This window comes from Corythoichthys intestinalis, chromosome 16 (genome assembly GCF_030265065.1).
Source record: "Corythoichthys intestinalis isolate RoL2023-P3 chromosome 16, ASM3026506v1, whole genome shotgun sequence".
Taxonomy (NCBI): Eukaryota; Metazoa; Chordata; class Actinopteri; order Syngnathiformes; family Syngnathidae; genus Corythoichthys; species Corythoichthys intestinalis.
In genome coordinates, this window is record NC_080410.1 from 44,095,318 (window position 1) to 44,116,990 (window position 21,673).

A 21,673-nucleotide genomic window follows, 5' to 3' on the forward strand; every position below is an offset into this window, starting at 1 on the left:
GGCTTTATCTTTTTACCTTGTATTTGGAAAAGAACATTCTGAGCCATACTCCTGGACGTGCATGCCGAAGAAACAAACGTCCACGCCGTCAATTTCTTCAAATGCGAAAAGTGCTTTAGTTCTGTACGGGAAGCTCTCCACCATATCGCCCGAGTCCACAAACCTGAGCGGAAGAAAAGTTAGAACATGTCCGAAAAGCAGTTCCGACAGTTGAGGGAGGGATGTACCTAGACTTCATTCCAGGCTTGACCTCCACCGTTTTGTCAGAGCTGGCCACGACTCGGACAAACACCTCGCCAGCTTCTGGGTGGTTCTGTCTTTTCAAGTACTTATTTACTCTGTCCTCAATGTATGACCCCAACTTTGTTGACTGCAACCCTTTTATACAAAAATGCAATTTTAGGTTAATCCACTCGACATTAATTGACCTTTCGCAAACTCCGCCTCCTAATCATACGTCCTTGAGACCGTTGTTATGGAGGTAGCTAAGTCAAGCTTTCGGATGCCACATTGCCGAATTGATCTTTTTGGTGGTTTTATAAAACTTTACGGAAGACGAAAAGGCTCAATAAGCTACGGACATCCAAATGGTGAAGCGATGCGCCTATGGAGTATCTAAATCTGGCACGACGTACCCCAGGAGTATATCACAGGGTTTTACCAGGTATTAGAAAATCTTTTTTTAATGCCACTTTAAACTGATTTAGGGCTGCAGCTATCGAATATTTTAGTAATCGAGTAATCAACTGAAAATTCTATCGATTAATCGAGTAATCGGATAAAACAAATATATTTTTAGGTGAAGAGCAATTATAGATATACATGAGAATACAAGACATTTTCAGTCAATCAATGTCTTTATTTTTTATGTATATTGTTGAAAACAGCCAACAATTGCATCTCAGATGTAACTAGAATTAAAAAAAAAAAAAAAAGACTAATTCACTATATGTATATTATATATATATACACACACACCTAAAAATGCCTTTACGCTTGATAACACACATCACTTAAAAGTTAGGATTTTTTCCCACGTTTTTCAATTGAATTTTTATTTGTGTCAAGCCATTTTTAAGTTCTAGTAAAGTTTTAAGTTAGTCTAAACTGTAAGTCCTGATAGGATTTTGAATTTTTGCAGTGTTCAAAATAAATGTATGATACAGGCTGTATTGGAGCACATTAGGGACTAGTGCTACTTGGTGTTTTATCCAGCAATGACTACTGAGCTAAAATTGATAGTTAGCATTATTGAGTTTTTATTTGACACCCTCATCACTCCACAACGCTATGTTATGTTAAAGCCTGTATGTAAGACACAGCCACGCATCGAAAGTGATCTTAATTAATATAAACCTAGCCCTCCGCAGGGCTAACGTTACGTGAGCTAGTAGTGACAATAACGTTAATCTTATATATTAGCGCTTAGCGCTCTTTTTTAGCGCTTAGCGCTCTACTGCTTTAAGATGGCGGCTGTTTGCTAACGCTGCCCAGACGCGGCCTAGTCTGTCAATTCGCATCTAGTTCAACATACGTGTGATCTCTATGAGACTCATCAGATGCTAGCTGCAACTAACGTAGCATGTGCAGGCTAGTATTTAGCAACGTCGGCGTCGTTTGTAGCGGCTGTCTGCTGCAGTAAGTTTTTTTTTTTTGCTTCTTCCTCTACGCATCAGCGCGTTGTCCCGCATTAAAAGTAGTCCGAGCAAAACGTGATGCTTAGAGCTGTCAAAATAAACGATTACTCGAGGTGAATAAAATTACTCGGATCAGTTTTTAAACTCGAGTTACTCGAGTATTCGTTTCAGCTCTAAACTGATTTAATACCCATGCCCAACTGCAGATAGTTTCACACAAACAAATTGTAAGTAGAGTTGTCTGATAATGACTTTTTAAGATGAGTAACTCCGTTACCTCAATGTAAGAGTAATTAGTTACTCGGCAAAGTAATTGCCGCTACTTTTCATGCTCTACCTGTTATTACAAGCTATATTCTATAACATCTTTCAAATCAACATTCTATAAAAAATTTCACATCAAATATGTTTATATTAACTGACTGAATTGATTTTTTTCATTCATCTCGCTCGTCATTCAACCAAATTGTAGTAACACGCGCCTTCACATCCTCAGTAACGGTAACAGCGTTGGAAAGATGAGAAGTCATTAAAGGGATCCTCTATTTTTAAGACAATTCTTAAAAGATAAATGTTAGTATGAGTTATAATAATTTGATATTAAAACCCCTCTTAATGTTTTTGTTTTAATAAAGTTTGTAAAATTATTTTAAGTGATAGGTCGCCATTCTTGTTACGTCGCAGTGCGTGACGTCACTGGTCCCGTTGTCGAAATTCCAGCGTTTCACACATTAGCTTTCCCAACATGTCGTCAGTTCTACCCTTCCTATTTGAACCAGATCTGAAAAGTGAAGAGCAGGACAGCACTGTCGGTCGTTCACAAGACGAGCTTCAGGGAAAAATGCGTGCAGCAAATACCTGATAAGACAAAAGTTGGGCAAAACTGGTGATGCGAGAGAGTGCAGTTGGGAACTCCGGTTGGGAGCGAGAGTGTATGCTGTTTGGAACTCCGGTTATATTAGCAGATATTCAAGGTAAGCATATTGAGTTTTCAAACTTATCCCAAAATAATTATGTAGATTGTTAGCATCCAGAGCTGTCAAGTGCTTTACATACAGTACAGCCCAAGAGCACACCTTGTGTAATCCATGTCTTTACATTGTAACACGTGGTAGCTAGGATACGTGTATACCAAAAAGGGGAGAAGCTTCCACTTATGCACATTTATTCACAAAAAATAATATTTCCACTTTGACCACTCTTCACTCGGGAGCTCAGCAGTATGCAAACACGCGTTCCCTGACGAACTCCAACATTGTTGTAAGGTCCACGTCAGAGTCACTGTCGTCACTGTAGCGTGCCATAGTGCTTTAATTATTTAGTATGATTTGGGGAAAACTCCCACGAAGAATTGTCAACATAAAAGATAGCGGTATTAATCCAAATCCGCATTTTTTACTCACTTGAAGAACCAGGAATTAGACAGATCCCATGGCAATGTCACAGGCCATCGATTCCACAAAATAGACTGATCCGAAAGCCGCTGTGGGAGCGACGAATAAAAAAAATGGACAGATCCGAAACCAATATTGCAGATGCGGTGGGACCGTCAGATCCAGAAAATAGACTGATCCCTTTCTTGACTGGGGATCCAGGAAAAATGTTCGGGCCCCAGTTGTAACGCGATGTGGGTAGGATACGTGCATACAGGGACCAAAAAGGAGGAGAAGCTTCCACTTATGCACATTTATTCAGTAAAAATAATAATTCCACCTTGACCACTCACTTCATTCCCCTTGTTTCCATTTGACTGGAAATTGCATCCAAAAGCAGCACATAGTGGTATTTTACTTCGCGAGTTTAGGCAGCAATAAGCAAATGTTGAACACGCTACACATTTGGAAAGATCCCAATTATGTCATCACTGCGAGCCCGCAAACCATGGTGCCAACTAACGGTCAAAATATGGACTAAATATTATAAAATATTGCCATTGATTTAACATTTTATGTATTTCTAACAACATATTTTAGTACAAGAGAACAATTGTGGTTTATTAGAGCCTACATGTATTTAAGTTAGAGGATCACTTTAATTATTCACTACTGACAAAAATAACACCGTTATAGTCTAACGCTGTTATTAACAACACAGCTAGCACACTTTGCTAAAAGGGGGGGAGGGGGTTGCGAAAGGTCAGTTAGCATTTCACAGTGACGTTTAGCTTACTTTTGGCTGAAAACTTGTTCTCCTTTTTTGTTTTCCCAGACCTCTTCATACAGTTGTCACAGATAAAGCTAAAGGAAGAAGAAGAAGAAGCGTGAGGAGTAATTCGCATATTTTGACGTGATGCCGATGACCAAGACTCACCCTGACGGCCAAATGACATCATAGTGCAAAACGCAGATCTGATGCATCTTGCGTCCGCAATCCTTACATTCAACAAACCTGCAGGATTAGATATAAGCATGCTTAGCTTTGATCATATCTCAACAAAACAAAATTTAACTAAAGACCAGTGTTGTTCTTAGCACCCCTTTTCATTTTGGTCTTAGTCTTTTGGATGATAATACTTATTAGTCTTAGTCATGGTTTTGTCATCTCAAAATGTGTTTGTTTTTGTCTGTAAAATTAAAACATTCTACTCCAAAAATAAATAAATCAAAAGTTTCCAACTATTTCGAATGAACATTAACAGACGAGCACATTTTGTACCGTCCACAACCGCAACTTGTTGACAGACACACTCAGCAGGAAAACAGTTACAGGTAGTCCCCGGGTTACGAATGAGTTCCGTTCCTACACTGGTGATGTAACCCAAATTTTTGCGCAGGCCGGAATGAATCCTTTCAGTACCCCTATATACCTCCTAAATCTCAAAATAACTATCAAAAACCATGTATGATACATCATATTCATTAAATAAAGTAAAAAAATAAGATTATGTGAGGTGCATTGTATTAGGCTACTGCTACACCAGGACAGATTTTTTTTTTTTTTTTTTTGTGCACCGCTGCTGGCTCATCGGAGACTTAACGTGCGGGACGAGCTCTGTAACTCTCATCTTCGTGTAGTCTGCGACGGGAGGACCAATAATGGGCAATGAATTGAAGAATATTATTGTGACGTACGTTTGAAGGTTCAAGAAAAATCTGTGAATGCATAATCAGCTCATCACAGGTCCTTCATGTCGAACAAGCTGGCCGGTACCACATTTAAAATTACAGGATGGCAGAGAGGCAGATGTGCTCATCGAAAGAGCCAGATAGGACTCCGAGAAATCACGTAAGTCGGGTATGTCCTAACCCGTGGACTACCTGTACAGTATTTTTAATTAATTAATTATACCCACCTGGATGCCACAATATGTATGTATATATATATATATAAAAAAAAAAAAAGTCAGAGAGTTTAAGAGGACGCTCGCCAGTAGCATTAGCCTAATGCTAACGTGACCGCAAATGCTATGCTAACGCTATATTTACTGTGTGATGATCACTCACCACAGACCTTTGAAGGCTAAAGCAACATTGCATATTCTCCCTGGCTAAGATTAAAAAAAACAACTAACCTTACCTTCTGTGCAAGCCTGCAGACTGGAAGTAGCACGTCACATGAGTGACACAACGAGACACTGCTACAATGCTGGCTAACTACATATAGAATGACACACATTGTGAACATGTGACAAACTATTACGTATTTTCGTCTCGTTCTTGTCTCGTCAGATGCAAACTGGCATTCGGCTCGTTATGTCTCCCCAAAAACGTTTTTAGCTTCTTATTGTCTCGTCATCGTCATGAAATATATTGTTCGTTGACGAAATGTTTTCGTTATGGTCATCGTTGACGAAAACAACACTCCCAAAGACCAAGCTATACTCACGGTTCAGCGTCCAACATGTCATTTTTCTTCTTCTCAAACTGTTCTTTGGATATCATGCTGCGCCGTGAAAAAGAAATTCTAAGTCAGATGCTGTGAGTCTGAAAGATGACTAATTGTATTTCACATTTAATGACAACGAACTTACGTCTGTGACTGTGCCGGGTCGTCCCCCAGTGTCACACTGTTGCCCTGGATTTCGTTGAAGCACTTCTCACAGAAGTGATACCTGTCCGCAATAAGACCACAAAGTGTAGTTAACATGTAGAAGCAGCACTGACAAACCGGTGTGAAATATTACACAACGGGAAAGCTAAAACAAAACCATAGAAAGCTAAAATGCTGCATTATTAGATTGGTCAGCCAATTAAAACTATTAGTATGTTGATATCAGAGCGCAGCTTTATCCTGCAAACGTGTACCGCTGATTTTATGATGCTAAGATCAGAAGAGGGTAGAGTAGCCAATACATATACTCAAGTAAAAGCAGCGTTACTTCAAAATAATATTACTCAAGTAAAAGTAGTCCTCCAAAAAATGTGCTCAAGTACAAGTAAAAAGTATCCGGTGAAAAGAATACTCAAGCAATGAGTAACTTTGTGAGTAACTGCTCTCCTGTGATTTTTTTTTTTTTTTAAATGGTGTATTTTTTTCTTCAGCACATCATCTACAGTCATGTGAAAAAATTAGGACACCCCATTATATATTCAGTTCTTTATTAAGAAATGTTCACATCTCAATGTCTGATCTTGTTTGTCTTTATCTCTGGAAAAGAAAGTGATTTAATTACAGGTAAACAACAACAATTATCATTATATTTCTAATTAAACCAAATTTATCAACAAAAATGCGTATTCTAACTGAGGAAAAAGTTAGGACACCCTACCACCTAAAAGCTAGTGTTACCCCCTTTGGCTGAAATAACTTCAGTGAGACGCTTTTTGTAGCCATCTAACAGTCTTTGACATCGGTCTGAAGAAAGTTTGCCCCACTCCTCAACGCAGAATACTTTCAACAGTGAGATGTTTGAGGGGTTTCTTGCATGTACAGCCCGTTTCAAGTCACCCCACAGCATCTTAATGGGATTAAGATCTGGGCTTTGACTCGGCCATTCTAGGACTCTCTTTTTCTTCCTTTTCAGCCAGTCCTTGGTGGATTTACTCGTATGTTTTAGGTCATTGTCATGTTGCTGGCTCCAGTTTCGCTTCAGCTTTAATGTTTTCACAGATGATCCTCAAACACCCTCTGATACACGATAGAATTCATGGTGGATTCTATGATGGTGAGCTGGCCAGGTCCTAATGTAGCAAAGCATCCCTAAACCATGACACTTCCACCTCCATGCTTCACAGTTGGTATGAGGTTCTTGTCCTGGAATGCTGTATTGGGTTTACGCCAAACATGTCCTCTGTTCTTGTGTCCAAATAATTCAATTTTAGATTCATCTGTCCAAAGAACATTATTCCAGAAGTCTTGGTCTTTGTCTACATCCACTCTGGCAAACGTCAGTTGGCCTTCATGTTCTTCTTGAAGAGAAAATGGTTTCCTCCTTGCACACCTCCCATGAAGTTTAAACTTGTGAAGTCTCTTTCTGATTGTAGAGGCATGCACTTTTATATCAACAGTATCAAGAGCCTGCTGTAGGTCCCTTGATGACATTTTAGGGTTTTTAAGAGACTTTTAGCATCTTGCAGTCTGCTCTCGGGGTGAACTTGTTTGGACAGCCAGACTTCGGCATGTTGGCAGTTGTTTTGAATGTCCTCCACTTGTAGACTATTTTCCGGACAGCTGAATAGCTGATTTTATACTCTTCTGTGATCTTTTGAAATCCCTGACCAGACTCATAAGCGTCAACAATCTTTTTTCTGAAGGCCTTCAGACAGCTCCTTTAATCTTACCATGCTGTTTTCTCTCACTTCAACAGTCAGTCACTGTTGAAAGTATTCTGCGTTGAGGTGCGGGACAACTTTCTTCTGACCGATGTCAAAGACTGGTAGATGGCTACAAAAAGTGTCTCACTGAAGTTATTTCAGCCAAAGGGGGTAACACTAGCTTTTAGGTGGTAGGGTGTCCTAACTTTTTCCTCAGTTAAGATATGCATTTTGTTGATAAATTTGGTTTAATGAGTAATACAATGATAATTCTTGTTGTTTACCTGAAATTAAATCACTTTCTTTTCTAGAGATAAAAAAAAACTAAGATCAGACATTGATATGTGAACATTTCTTAATAAAGAACCGAATATTTAATGGGGTGTCCTAATTTTTTCTCATGATGGTAGATATATTTTTCAATATGCTGGTGGGTCTCTGAATCTCCTGCCTTTGCTCTAGTTCAGTGGTCCTTAACCTTGCTGAAGGTACCGAACCTCACAAGTTTCACATGTGGATTCACTGAACACTTCGAAATTGGATACTAAAGCATGTATTTTAAATTCATAACCTAACCCTAAGCTAACAAGCTAATAATTTAGCAAATTCCCATTCAAAATCCCTCTCATTTTGACAACATGTTTTATAAACAGGTCAAAACTTGACACCACGCTGCCCTTTCTTTTCCAGAGATAAAGAAAAACAAGATCACGCATTGATATGTGAGCATTTCTTGATAAAGTACTGAATATTTGATGGGGTGTCCTAATTTTTTCACATGTCTGTTTATGAACTTATTATACTGCACATGTATGTACATGCTATGACAAAAATTCAAATTCTAATAGATAGGAGTCATATTTCTGTCGTTTTGGCATTGTTGTCTTCTTGAACACCATCAACTTAAGCAATTTAATTTTGGAATTCAGTGATTTGAGGTTTGAAAATATTTTTAAAATGGATTGGACTGGTGAAAAATCATTTCAAGCAATTTGAGTGCAATAATATTTTGTCCAGCAGGTGGCGCTTGGGTGATAGATGCGAGTTACAATCAAGACTTGATATATTGTAAGACAAGTCAATGCGAAAGGACAGTGGACACAGAAAATAAAATGGTTGTAAATGCAGTAGCATGTCTAATCAATGAGTGAAGTACTTAACCTTTAACCCCGTTCATGTCAGTTACCTGTTCTGATAGCTGTAATAGATGCCGTCCCTTGAGATAGTGCACAGTTGTTTGCCGTAGCAGCACAGCGTTTGCGGGGAGAACTCGTACTGCGGACCAAAAACAAAGAAAGTCACGTTTCCGCGTGGTAAGGAGTAGCGCGCGGCATGTCATCTTACCTTTCGGCTGCAGCAGTATCCCAGCGACTTCATGACGGGCTCGATCTCCGTTTCAAACACCTCGGCCAGCTTGGTGCAATTTTTATAAACACGAGAAGTCTTGCGGTTGTACAGCCACGCGTTGTTGAACATGAGCCAGACGTCATCGACGTACTGCCACGGCTCCTGATACTGCCCCGTGTCCAGTTTGCGTTTAATAGTTGACAGGTCGATGGGATTCTTTACGATGTCGAAGTAGTCCTGAGAAGCGAGGATGGTTTGAGTTTTATTTAATTCAATTTTTTTTTTTTGCATCGACTTGACCATCAGTTGACAAGACAGCTCCCACAAACATTGTGCCACGCCTACCCAGGCAGAGCATATGGCTTTCACTGTAATAAACTCAAACACACGCTACGTTCAAACGCCGGATTTAGGTGGAAAAAGGGACGAAAGTGCATACAAGCAGGCAGGAGTGTCTCAAGAGTGATTTGGTTGAGGAGTCAAGGTAATTATTATATAGATTAGCCCAATGCATGCAGTTTGAAAGGTTGTGAAAAAAATGCATGGAAAACTTTAGCTCGAAATATTTACGTAAAATTAATGATAACTGCCTGTTTTTTTTTTTTTTTGCTTTGCCAAAAATCTAGACTGTTTTATGTTGGTATCTATAGAAATTACTGAATGTACAGATTTATTTACAAGATTTGAAAAAGCTCTTTGTTTTGTGATGGCCGACACATTGGATTTACACAGTAGCGTAATTTTAGCTCGAAATATTTATGTAAAATGAATGAAAACTGCCCATTCTTTGCTTTTAACCAAGAATCCAAACTGTTCTATGTTCATATCTACAGAAATTGCAGGATGTACGCATTTATTTACAAGAATTTTCAACTTAAAAAGCTGTTTTGTGATGGCCACAATGTTGGATTTCCACAATAGCGAAATTTTAGCACAAAATATTTATGTAAAATAAATGAAAACTGCCTGTTTTTTTTTTTTTTTTTTTGCTTTTAATTAGTAATCTAGACTGTTCTATGTTCATAACTAAAAAAATTGCAGGATGTCCGCATTTATTTACAAGAATTTTCAAATTAAAAAGCTCTTTGTTTTTTGATGGCTGCCACAGTAGTCTAAGTTTACATTCAAATGATCAGGTAATTTTCGGCAATCTACCCGTTTTAGGGCAAAAAAACCTAGTAACTTCGACATTTCTGCATCCATACAAAAAAAAAATGCCTTTTACGCGTTTTATTTTATGCAACTTTTCAATCTAAAAATGTCGAGGGCAAGATAGACGTGCCTCCGTGCTGAGGCAATAGTAACATCGGAACTCAACCTAAATAAATTGTGATTGTATATAGAAAAATGCAAATTTTGCTTCTGTTGAGTAAAATTAAGATGATTCTGGATGCTTTCTTCAAGTATCAAGTTACTGATGTGAAAATTGAGTGATTAGATGTTGAAAACTTACAGCACTAAATTAAAAAAAAATTAAGTTGCTATTTTGGGCAAAAACTTATATGTCAAATATTGCTATCGATCCTGAAAATATAGATTATCTCTGCATTTGGTGATTTTTGTGCATTTAGCATAAAATTTAAGAATTTTACAGCCATTTTAAGTTTTGTTGTACTTGTATAAAAAAAATGATCAGGATTTTATTAGGGAGCGACTTTGAATTTTTTTATGTCGCTGCTCATGGAGACTCACATACTGTATGCCTGAGGGAGGTGTATGTTTCGGTTTTAAGTCGGTAGCGGCTTTGAAAATATTTTTCAATATAGGCCCCCTACGGATTGGCTCCGAGCCCCTTGTCCTGTCAACTGATAGTGAAGTCTATATTTTGGGGGAGAAAATAAAAAGCCAACAAAGTGTGGATTGACACTTACTGGGATGTCGAGCAGTAGGGGGTCCACGGGCTGGCGGAAGGGAAGGGACTCAGGGTCTTGCCTGTAGAGGGCCTCAAGCGTAGGCATTAGAGCTTGCCGGAGCTCCTCGGGTCTAAAAACTGCACAGAGCAAAAGTGTTAATACGAATTGAGTCTACAAACTGAATGTTTAAATATAAAGCAAGACTTTTGGAAATGTTTCAAGCTAACAAATTTTCAAATCAAAGGTTTTCTGGGGAATACTTGTTGAAAAGACCGCTCACTTTTTTTGCGGCTCTGAGTAGCGGCCGCATTGCCGCCGCTCTCCGCCTCGTCTTTGGGTTCTGTCTTAACCGTTGGCTTCTTTTCTTCAGTGTCCATCGGTTCCTGCTTTGGCTCCGCTGCATCTGGTTCTTCCTGCTTCACCATAGGGGGTTTGGATTCGTCATCCTGCTACGAGAACAGAAAGATAAAGGATGAGTCATGTTAAAAACCTTGCTTTACGATGCTTCTTTTTCAGGTAAATTATAACCTTCAGTTGAATGTCTTCTGTGACTAAGCTCGCTGTGACTCCATTCGCTCAATGTAATCCTTTCTAGGGTACTCATTTAACTCTTTGGCTGTCGCCTGGACTGCCAGCCACGGGAGTGGGGACAGGTCGGGATTCCAATTTCGCGTCACCCCGCGGCGGCTCCTCGGTGTTCTCCGGCTTCTGCCTTCCCCTCTCTTCTCTGCCTGGGTATCCGCCCTGCAGTCCGTCGCAGGTCGCTGGCTGGACGCCGGTGTATCAGCTGGGTGTCGCCTGCTCGGGCGGGGGACCATGCCCTGCCCTTGGTGGGCCATTTGGGGTCCCATGGCGTGCCGGTTGGGGGGCTGCGGCTGTGGCTCTTGGGCCTGACGGGGGCAGGGGCGGGCGTGGAGTTGGTGGTGCGTCCCCTCTTCCCATCCCTGAAGGCCAGTTGATGGGGGCGCGGGTGGCCCGGGGGACCACCCTGGATCCCGTGGGGGTGGGGGGGTGACGACGATAGCTCCTTTTCTGAGCTCCAGAAGGAGGGACCGGCTGCCCCCCCGCCCGCGTCCCCTCCCTCCCTCCCTTCCTGAGCTGGATGGGTGGGGGCTGTGGGGTGGCGCCGTGTTTGATGGGGTTTGCGCGCGGCTGGATGTGACTGGGCGCGCTCGGGTGGGGGGCCTCGGTAGCGGGATTGGCGATGGGGTGGTGAGGGTCAGTTGCAGACGGGCTTACACTCACAAGGGAGTCACGCGATTCTACATCACAGAGCTGATTTGTGTACACTCCACCCCTCCCAATCACTTAGCTTATAGACTCTCCCACCACCCTCCCCTTTGTTCTGATGGTAATAATGTTGAGCTGTGGTTATGGGTTTAGGCTCACCTAAGGGACTGCATATATTTTAATTAGAATATTTCAGTTTTTTTTTTTTTAAATGTATTTTAACTTAACATTACAATTATGTTCCAATTTGCTAATATGTTTTGGGGGAAAAAATCCTGTCCAATGGAAAAAAAGTTTGTTTGTTTTTTAAATCCCAGATATCTCAAAGTAACACATTTTAAAGCTGTAATTGCAATACCAGTTATCATACAGTCAGAATCTCATATTGACACATGCCTACTTGTATATTATGGCTTATATGACCCAAAATGTGATGCTCACGTAGAATGTGGACGCCAGGTATTAAAACTCAATTTTCAAGTAAACACAAACCTCTGTTTTTATTTGCTTGTTCCCGGAATCGCCATCATCATCTTCATCTTTTATTTCCGCCTTGACGTCTGTGGCGCTCATGCTGGGGAGTTTCTGTTGAGAGTTGACCTCGGCCACAGAGGCAGGGGTGGGCACTCTGTTGTCGACGCTGGCAGCAGCCTGTGACAGCTAAAAAGTGGAATATATTTGAGATTGACACATTTTTTCAATCCTTGTTCAAGTGTTGGTTGAAGGTAATCTCTCGGACATGAATGTTTCTGTCATCTATACATAAGCTGAATGATTACAATAATTTTCGGACTATAAAGGGCACCTGGCTAAAAGCCGCCACCCACCAAATTTGACACAAAAACGACATTTGTTCATAGATAAGCCGCACTGGACCATAGCCACAGCTGTCCTCACTGTATTATGGGATATTTACACCAAAAGATAACCGGTAACTAGGGTTGTTCCGATCATGTTTTTTTGCTCCCGATCCGATCCCAATCGTTTTAGTTTGAGTATCTGCCGATCCCGATATTTCCCGATCCGATTGCTTTTTTTTGCTCCCGGTTCAATTCCAATCATTCCCGATAATTTTTCCCGATCATATACATCTTGGCAATGCATCAAGAAAAAAATAAATAAAACTCAGACGAATATATACATTTAACATACAGTATATAATTACTGTATTTGTTTATTATGACAATAAATCCTCAAGATGGCATTTACATTATTAACATTCTTTTTGTGAGAGGGATCCGCGGATAGAAAGACTTGTGACTTTGTATATTGTGACTAAATATTGCCATCTAGTGTATTTGTTGAGCTTTCAGTAAATGATACTGTAGCCATGCCTAAATGCATGATGGGAAGTGGAACCATGACTGTGCGTAGTGCTACCAATTGATATATCTTCTCTGCGTTAGGAAATAACATAAGGTGTTAAGAAAAAGATCAATTGCTACCTTGCTTCCCCACATTGCTGACCATGATATTTCTAATCGTGGGAAGCGGGATTGTAAGGCTTTAGCCAATTAAAAAAAGGCTCCAAAGGCTGCCAAAATTCACTCTACTCATTTTACGCTGCCTTTTATCTCTCTATATAGGTAAAACGGCGCCATTATAGATTGAGCGCGACAATGCGTGAGTGGGTCGTGCAGCGCATGCATTAATTGTGTTAAATATTTCAACGTGATATATTTTTTAAAAGATTCATTACCGCCGTTATTGGGATAAATTTGATTACCCTACCTTAAGCCTAAACTAAAGACTCTGGATGAGTGTAACATATTATGTCTGTAACGTTAAATACAATTAGAAAACGATTTAATTAAAAAATATACTATATATTAAAAAAGGCATGGCCGATATTTTTTTGCTGATTCCGATACTTTGAAAATGACGTGATCGGACCCGATTGATCGGGACATCTCTACCGGTCACACTTTATTTGACAGCAGCGTCATAAGACTGAACCACCATGAACCTTTAAACCAATTAGGTCCAAAGCTTCATTTGGCCATCACAGCTTCCTTGGGGGAGACAGTCAACATCTGCTGCCACCTGCTGTCAACACTGTTGCCATCCAACATGCCTCCTAGCATGCATTGCAGCGCTACAGATGTAACTAAGAATCAATAGTTCATGTTCTGTGCTAATTATTTCTTCAGTTACCGTTTCAGTTGTTTCATTCATTGCTAGTTATGGTATGGTGGAAAAGCGCTATATAAGTTTAACACCATTTAACACCATTTGGTGACACTTTATTTGACAGTGGCGCCATAAGAATCATAATAATGAAATGAAACTGTCATTCGCATTAATGAATGCTAATAACAGATGTTATCTATTGTCATCCAGCAAAATATCTCACTTTTGAATGGATGTAAAAGATTCAAGCGGGATGGATTTAGTGCCATAATTTGCTGGATGACACTTAAGGACATCTGTCATAAGCATTCAGTAATGCCCATGATAGCGTCACATAATAATTATAACGGTCTTATGACAGTTTTATGACGCCACTGTCAAATAAAGTGGTACCTACAGTGAGGAGAACAAGTATTTGATACACTGACAATGGGAAAACCCATTGGCAGTGTATCAAATACTTGTTCTCCCCACTGTATTAGCGCTGCAACGATTAATCGATTAACTCGAGTATTGAATTAGAAAAAAACATTCGAATTAAATTTTGCTGCTTCGAGTGTTCGTTTAATTAAAGTGGCGTTGTAATGGTTTATTTTTAAAGTGTTTCCATTTAGTTTTATTGATTTGGGTGGATACACTGCCCTCTAGTCTGCCTCATTTCACATGGCTAAATCCAGCGGCTCCATGTTAAGACCAACATAAGCCAAGTTTTTGTTTGAGCTAATGTTTTTTTAATGCATTCGTAATTTAGTTTATTGGTATATTTAGCAGGTTTTTTTTGTGTGTTTGTTTTTTGGGAATATGTGTCTGCACCACTTGTTAAGAGTAGGGCTGCAGCTATCGAATATTTTAGTAATCGAGTAATCGACTGAAAATTCTATCGATTAATCGAGTAATCGGATAAAACAAATATATGTTTAGGTGAAGAGCAATTATAAATATACATGAGAAAACAAAACATTTCATCTAATCTTGAACCATTTTCAGTCAATCAATGTCTTTATTGACTGCATCTCAGATGTGACTAGAAAAAAATAATTCACTACTTTCACTCAAAAAACCTTTAGATCTTATTTTTAAAAAAAAAAAAATATATATATATATATATATACCTAAAAATGCCCTTCCGCTTGATAACACACATCACCTAAAAGCAAAGATTTTTTCCCCACGTGTTTCAATTGAATTTCTATTTGTGTCAAGCCATTTTTAAGTTCTAGTTAAGTTTTAAGTTAGTCTAAACTGTAAGTCCTGATAGGATTTTTAGTTTTTGCAGTGTTCAAAATAAATGTATGATACAGGCTGTATTGGAGCACATTAGGCTCCAGTGCTACTTGGTGTTTTATCCAGCAAAGACTACTGAGCTAAAATTGATAGTTAGCATTATTTTACACCCTCATCACTCCACAACGCTATGTTATGTTAAAGCCTGTATGTAGCCACGCATTGAAAGTGGTCATAATTAATAGAAACCTAGCCCTCCGCAGGGCTAACGTTACTTGAGCTACTGACAGTAACGTTAATCTTATTTATTTGCGCTTAGCGCTCTACTGCTTTAAGATGGCGGCTGTTTACTAACGCTGCCAAGACGCGGCCGAGTGTCATTCGCATCTAGTTGAACATACATGTGATCTCTATGAGACTTATCAGACGCTACCTGCTACCAACGTAGCATCATGCGGGCTAGTATTTAGCGACGTCGGCGTCGTTTGTAGCGGCTGTCGGCTGCAGCAAGTTTTTTTTTTGCTTCTTCCTCTACGCACGTGACATCAGCGCGTTGTCCCGCATTATAAGTAGTCCGGGCAAAACGTGATGCTTAGAGCTGTCAAAATAAATGATTACTCGAGGTGAATAAAATTACTCGGATCAGTTTTTAAACTCGAGTTACTCGAGTATTCGTTTCAGCTCTAGTTAAAAATAAAAAAAAAAAGCGTTAGCGTTTTATAGCATCTAAGCTAGCTGACTTTTGCTATGTTTTTTGTTGTACATAGATTTTTTAAAATTTTATAGCGTTTGAGGCTCAGCTCAGGTATTTTAAAAAATGTTCATGTTCCTTATACGATTACTCGATTATTCGAACTAACTAGTTCATCGATTAATCGACTACTAAAATAATCGATAGCTGTAGCCCTAGAACCTATTAACAAAAATAAAGCAACAAATCTGTCTGGCGTTTGTACATCAAGATTTAGCTGTTTGGATATGCTAGCTGACACAGCAAGGCCAAATTGATAAGCAGAAAAAAGCCTCACTGGTGTGCTGGGATGCTGCGCCTGCACAGAGTTGGGCTGCTGCGACATGCCGGAAGGCTCGGGCTGGGGCTGCAAGGGTGTGAGCGGCTGGGTGGGATCAGGCGGCGTGCTAACAACGGAAGGAGGACCGGGGTGACTGCCGGGTACATGGGCTTGGTTGGAGCCCGGCCCGCCCGTCGAGGCGGGAGTGGAGGGTTGTTGCAGCAGCGGTGTTGACGCGGGCGGATGGTGCGGTTGCATTTGAAGGCTGGCAGAAGGGTTGGGCGGAGGGGTGGTGCCCATGCCTGGCTGGGCTGCAGGACCACAGGGCATTTGGGGGCCCAGGGTACCCAGCGCATTGAGAGCCAGGTTGGAATTCTGCGACTGTGTTTGGAAAAACTGTCATAATTACAATCCATGATGATTTTAATTCTTTGCGGCAGTTTTTGGTACCTGTGCGCCAGCTTGCGTTACTGGCTGACCCATGCCCACGGCCACATTCATTGCTCCTCCGGCAGCTGCAGGGAACTGCCCCTGTGGCAAATACTGCCCCTGGCTGGTCGGCTGAGGGACCATGTTACCCACATGATTACCCATCATTCCTTGATTCTGCGGTAGTCTTGAAGGGGACATGCCCATCTGGGAAAGGAAGAGATCACATTGAATGACTACGAAAGTAGGCATCTTGTTATCAGATATTTATTACAACATTGATGGCGATAGACATCTAATCCATGTAGAGTAGGAGGCCTGGCAGTTATTATTCACTGCACAGTCAAAATGGATAGGACATCTATCATTACCAATTGCATTATATCAGATCTAATTACCACACGACATATGTTTTACTCATACTTTAGTTTCAAAAAAGAGAATTCACAAATCATGTTTCAGATTTTTTGCCCATTCTCATTTGGGAATGAATGTCCTTTAAAACAATTTAATTTAGGCAAACATGTACTTGGTATTTAAGATGCATGACAATATCGGTTACTGATATTTAAGATGCACGATAATATCGGTTACTTATGATTATCGGCCGATAATAGCAATTATGACGTCACACCAATAATCCAGATAAAAAAAGAAAATAAAAATAACCAATACTGCAATCCGATAAATATATACTCGATTTAGCTTCCAGATGTTGCAATCGACGGACTTTTGTCCATTTCTGCGCCATCGCCTCGACCCCTCCTAAAGGCATTTTTGTGCAATTAAATATTTACAGTCCCTCACAAAAGTCTTGTCGCTTATCCATTTTGTAGGAACAATTGCTAATCACCTGACTTTCAGCATTTAGCGCAGTGACTGTCTTTTTAAACTCTTGGAAAACTTTTTACATAGAATTCGTGGCGTCCAGGTGAGTTTAATTTAGGCCTGTCGCGATACAAATTTTAGTAAGTGATACATTGTTTCATTTCATATTCAACCACGAATATAGTGACAATATATCCTAATAAATCACCTATTGAAATGCAATAAATTGTTATTCTTCAATAAAACACAAACTATTTTAACTCATTTGCTCCCAAAAACGTATAAATACATTCTATTTTTAATTGTTTCAGTGTCAACAAAGACATATTTATACGTCTTTCACGTTTTTTTCCACAAGAGACATCTCTTGGTTCTGATTCAACTTAGCTCCAAAGCACAACGCAGAAAATCCATTTTAAAGCAATAAAACTGGCTACTGGAGGGCAGTAGCGCATTTGGTAAGACACGCAAACCGATTCAACGGAACGAACGGCCGGCCGCACGGCCGGGGCACTGGCGGAAGACGACCGAATGGACGTCCAGGATGCCAGGCGGTGGACGACCGAGCAGAACAAACGGGAGGACGCCCTTTATACCACGGGCTGGACGACCGAGTAGAACGACCGGGAACACCAGTGCAGCAGACGATGCCGTTGAGTCCATGCTGCTCGCCGAGCAGAGACAGGCGGCGATGAGGGAAAAGTTTACCCCGGCTGACGCGGCCACAACACCGTCATCTCTCAGTTATGTGTAAATAAATTGTTACTTTGCTATCAAAAGCTCTAGTGGTCTTGTTGTTTATTTTGTAAAAGGAAAACATTATTCAGATGTTTGGGATGTAACTAAAGCAAAAAATAGCTGTGTTAAAGTCAAAGTTATGTTTGGAATTTATGCTTTTACAAAAAGCTCAATTTCTCTGTTTTTTCATCAGAAATTGGAAAACTGCTCATACTACGCGATTTTCTAATGCTGATTTCTAAAGAATGGAAAAAAGATATGAACTAACTTTTTTTCCTGCTGAAAGAAAAGAGTCTAACCATTCTTTTGGTGGGTTCCATGTTTATATAGCAATAGAACAGAATTTTCTGTGGGCCTTGCAAAATCAGTCAAAATCCAGTAAAACGGCCGGGAGCGAAGGGCCATACTCGGTGAAAATGGCTAGGAGTGAATGAGTTAAAATGTATAAATATTTAAAAAAAAAAAAAAAAAAACACACACACAATGTATAATGAGTCATTTTAAAGCTAGTTAGGTGCAGAATATGAAATAGGTGAGAAACCCACTGTCGTTTTTGTTGTCTGCCAATTAGAGCCTATTAAAAGTGTTGATTTCATCCAAAATGACTGTCATCTTGTCCTGCAAAGTGCGCATGCAACAAACTTCAAGCCAAATTATTATCATTTATTACATCATATTATCATTGCCAATCAGATTTTTCATAATGGGTGTCATTTAAATTTATTCTTAGTGTAGAATCTGAAGTAAATGCGATTGCCTCCAGAAATCTGAACATGACATGCTTTTATTTCGAAATGTTCACCGGAAGTACAATTGCTAAGCCACTAACCGTAAGCTTTACACTCAGTAAAAAGAAACAACAACAGAATGCACTTCTCTTTCGTCATGCAGTCGTATCAGGCATAGATTTTTTTTCTTTTGTTCACATCCCTTGCAAATTCTTTAATCCAGTGAGTTTTCATGTTTGATGTGTCACCTTTAAACCGCAATTTTGCATTGTAGAGAAGACTGTCAATGTTTTATAGCAGACTAAAGTGCTTAGTACATCGTCTTTTTTCCATTAGCCTCAATGTAGCAATGCTAACGTTTTACAATGTTTAATACAGAAGTGTTTCCTTATTTTGTATGTCTGAGCTTTAATTCCACGGCATGTTGATGGCTAACAAAAATCTGTGAGCGCTACTGGAGTCTCATATGTAATCAACATGCACGTGTGCCGAGTGCACGCACGCACATATGTATGCATATGCATATAAACTGCAGCCGGGAAAATTACCGCCCTCATTTTTATTTACCATGCGATAATTTGACTTATTGCTCGGGGTGTAACGGTACACAAAAATCTCGGTTCGGTACGTACCTCGGTTTTGAGGTCACGGTTCGGTTCATTTCCGGTACAGTAAGAAAACAATGCAAAATATAAATGTGCTAGTTGTTTATTACACACCTTTGTCCTTTCAACAATAGGAACATTAGCCTATACAAAGCTAGAATTCTGCTCAAAAAGTAGCGGGTATTTAAAGATAATCCAACAACAATTTGTCTTTCAGACCCTGCGTATTGGTCAGCTTTCTTTCTGAAAGAAAGAAGAAAAAAGTCCTGTGCTAAAGAGAAAACAATCCCAATGACAAAGATTTTAACATGTATTTTTTAAATGAAATGCCTCAATGAATCTTTTTTTTTCTTATGAACGGTTTTCAAAAGCTTCATTGGTGGATTTTCTCAAATTAAAGCGCCACACAGAAATTGATAAATTTAATTGTGTAAGCAGGATCTGTGTATTCTTATTTAATTACAGGTGTTTTAGCTCATTTCAATTTATTTTATTTAAATGGGCTATCATTTATTTTATTATGTGTTTATATTTTACAAATGTGATCTAGTATTCATTTATATTGTATATTTAATGTTGTATAACTTTAGTTCCTATGTGAATATTAGTTCCTACTTGTTTTGTTGTGGTAGGAGGGTTTTGTATTGAACACGGGGCCGTGTTGGTTATTATTATAGCAGAGAAGACAGCAGTAAATAAACAAAGACAAGTCAACTGTGCCCCAATCTACCACTCAAGAGATCTGATGGACTCAAAAAGTGGGTTACGATTGCATATTAGTTTGAAAATCAACCGGATCCACCATATTTTTACACAAGTAAACACACTTCCGGTATTCCCGAGCCTAGCTACTGGTAGTAGTATAGACGCAGGAGGGTCATGTCTCGCGCCAAAAAATAAACTGCCGTTCTTTTCGCGTGCGTCGTGTTGAGCCACTTCTGGGACACGTCTAACACGCGGCCGCACTACGACTGGTGTGCATTGGCTGATTTACTTTACGCCCGTGTTTCACTGCGTTCTCGCGGCGGCCACGTTGTTGCGCTGTTGACGTTTCTGGGTTATACTGTCCAACCGTGTTGGTCCTCATTATAGTAGAGAAGAGGAGTAAATATCATCTACGCAAAGAAACTGTAACCCGATCAACTCACAGCCTTGAAAAGGATTACATTACGTAAGAAACTCGTTTGGTACACCTCCGTTCCGAACCGAGCACCATGTACCGAAACGTTTCAATACAAATACATGTACCGTTACACCCTTACTTATTGCATATCGAGACAGGCTTAGTTTAATTAATTGCAAATAATGTGCTGTTTTCCTTCTGAGTGTGTACTATCATCATGAAGATGTTGATGTCCTTGTAGACCCTACAATTATGTGCTCGTCTTTCAAGGTTAATTTGAAATTATTGAAGTTTGTAGACAAAAACATTTTGAGAATTGTCGACTAAAGCTAGACGAAATTTGTCTGAATTTTCATTTACCTAAAACTATACGAAGACAAACACATTTTGAAATAACTAAAATATGACTGAGACGAATACGTATTTTCGTCCAAAAGACTAAGACGAAAATTAAAAGAGCAACCAAAAACAACACTGGTTCTAACAAAAAAAGCCAAAGAACAAAACAAACCAACCTTTTGGAGTTATTCCTTTGGATTTTCCGCTAGATTTGCAATTTCACGCTCGACTATAAAGTTTGGTTTGATTTCTGAAGCTTAGAAAATGTTGGACTCCGAATTGGACTACATTGTAGTATTTGCCGTTTTATGGTTAAAAAAAAAGTTTTAATATCAAGCCCTAAGACAGAGGAGATGAAACTCACTGCTGGGATGGAGTTGATGTTGAGCTGCTGGGGGTGGTTCATGGGCGAAGGAGCCCGTGGCCCCAAGGGTGACTGTGACATCTGCGCATTTTGCATTGCCATTGGGTTGTACTGATTGATTCCTTTAGGAATACACACATTGTCAATTAGACATCTCTAGTCTTGATGGGAGTCTAAAATGTGCAATGAAAACTCCAAACAGATTGTCAAAAGTAATGGCACTCGGATGCTAAGAAATGAAACGTTCACTCGTACCTTGGGCCACCTGCATGCGGTTCATCAGCTGATTTGGCAAAGGCACAGGTCCATCTAAGGTGGAAGGAAATTGTCAAGTTAAAAGTTTTATATATATATATATATATATATATATATAAATAAAGACAATAGACTTCATT

General features: G+C 39.7%; 1 protein-coding gene across 2 annotated transcripts in view; it reads right to left on the bottom strand.

Annotated features, from left to right (window-relative positions):
• Positions 1-21,673, bottom strand: part of crebbpb (CREB binding protein b) — an 83,847-nt gene that overhangs the window by 12,400 nt on the left and 49,774 nt on the right. Inside the window, exons 11-25 of one of the 2 annotated variants that reach the window (XM_057861363.1) lie at positions 21,534-21,587; positions 21,279-21,400; positions 16,575-16,760; positions 16,143-16,505; positions 12,253-12,420; positions 10,811-10,976; positions 10,549-10,667; positions 8,675-8,914; positions 8,517-8,605; positions 5,608-5,688; positions 5,463-5,519; positions 3,948-4,025; positions 3,807-3,874; positions 228-378; positions 17-163 (exon numbers count right to left, since the gene is read on the bottom strand). In XM_057861363.1, coding sequence (XP_057717346.1) covers positions 17-163; positions 228-378; positions 3,807-3,874; positions 3,948-4,025; positions 5,463-5,519; positions 5,608-5,688; positions 8,517-8,605; positions 8,675-8,914; positions 10,549-10,667; positions 10,811-10,976; positions 12,253-12,420; positions 16,143-16,505; positions 16,575-16,760; positions 21,279-21,400; positions 21,534-21,587 — 2,089 coding nt within the window. Of the gene's footprint in view, positions 1-16; positions 164-227; positions 379-3,806; positions 3,875-3,947; positions 4,026-5,462; positions 5,520-5,607; positions 5,689-8,516; positions 8,606-8,674; positions 8,915-10,548; positions 10,668-10,810; positions 10,980-12,252; positions 12,421-16,142; positions 16,506-16,574; positions 16,761-21,278; positions 21,401-21,533; positions 21,588-21,673 lie in introns of both variants that reach the window. The other variant, XM_057861362.1, reaches the window with a different exon arrangement.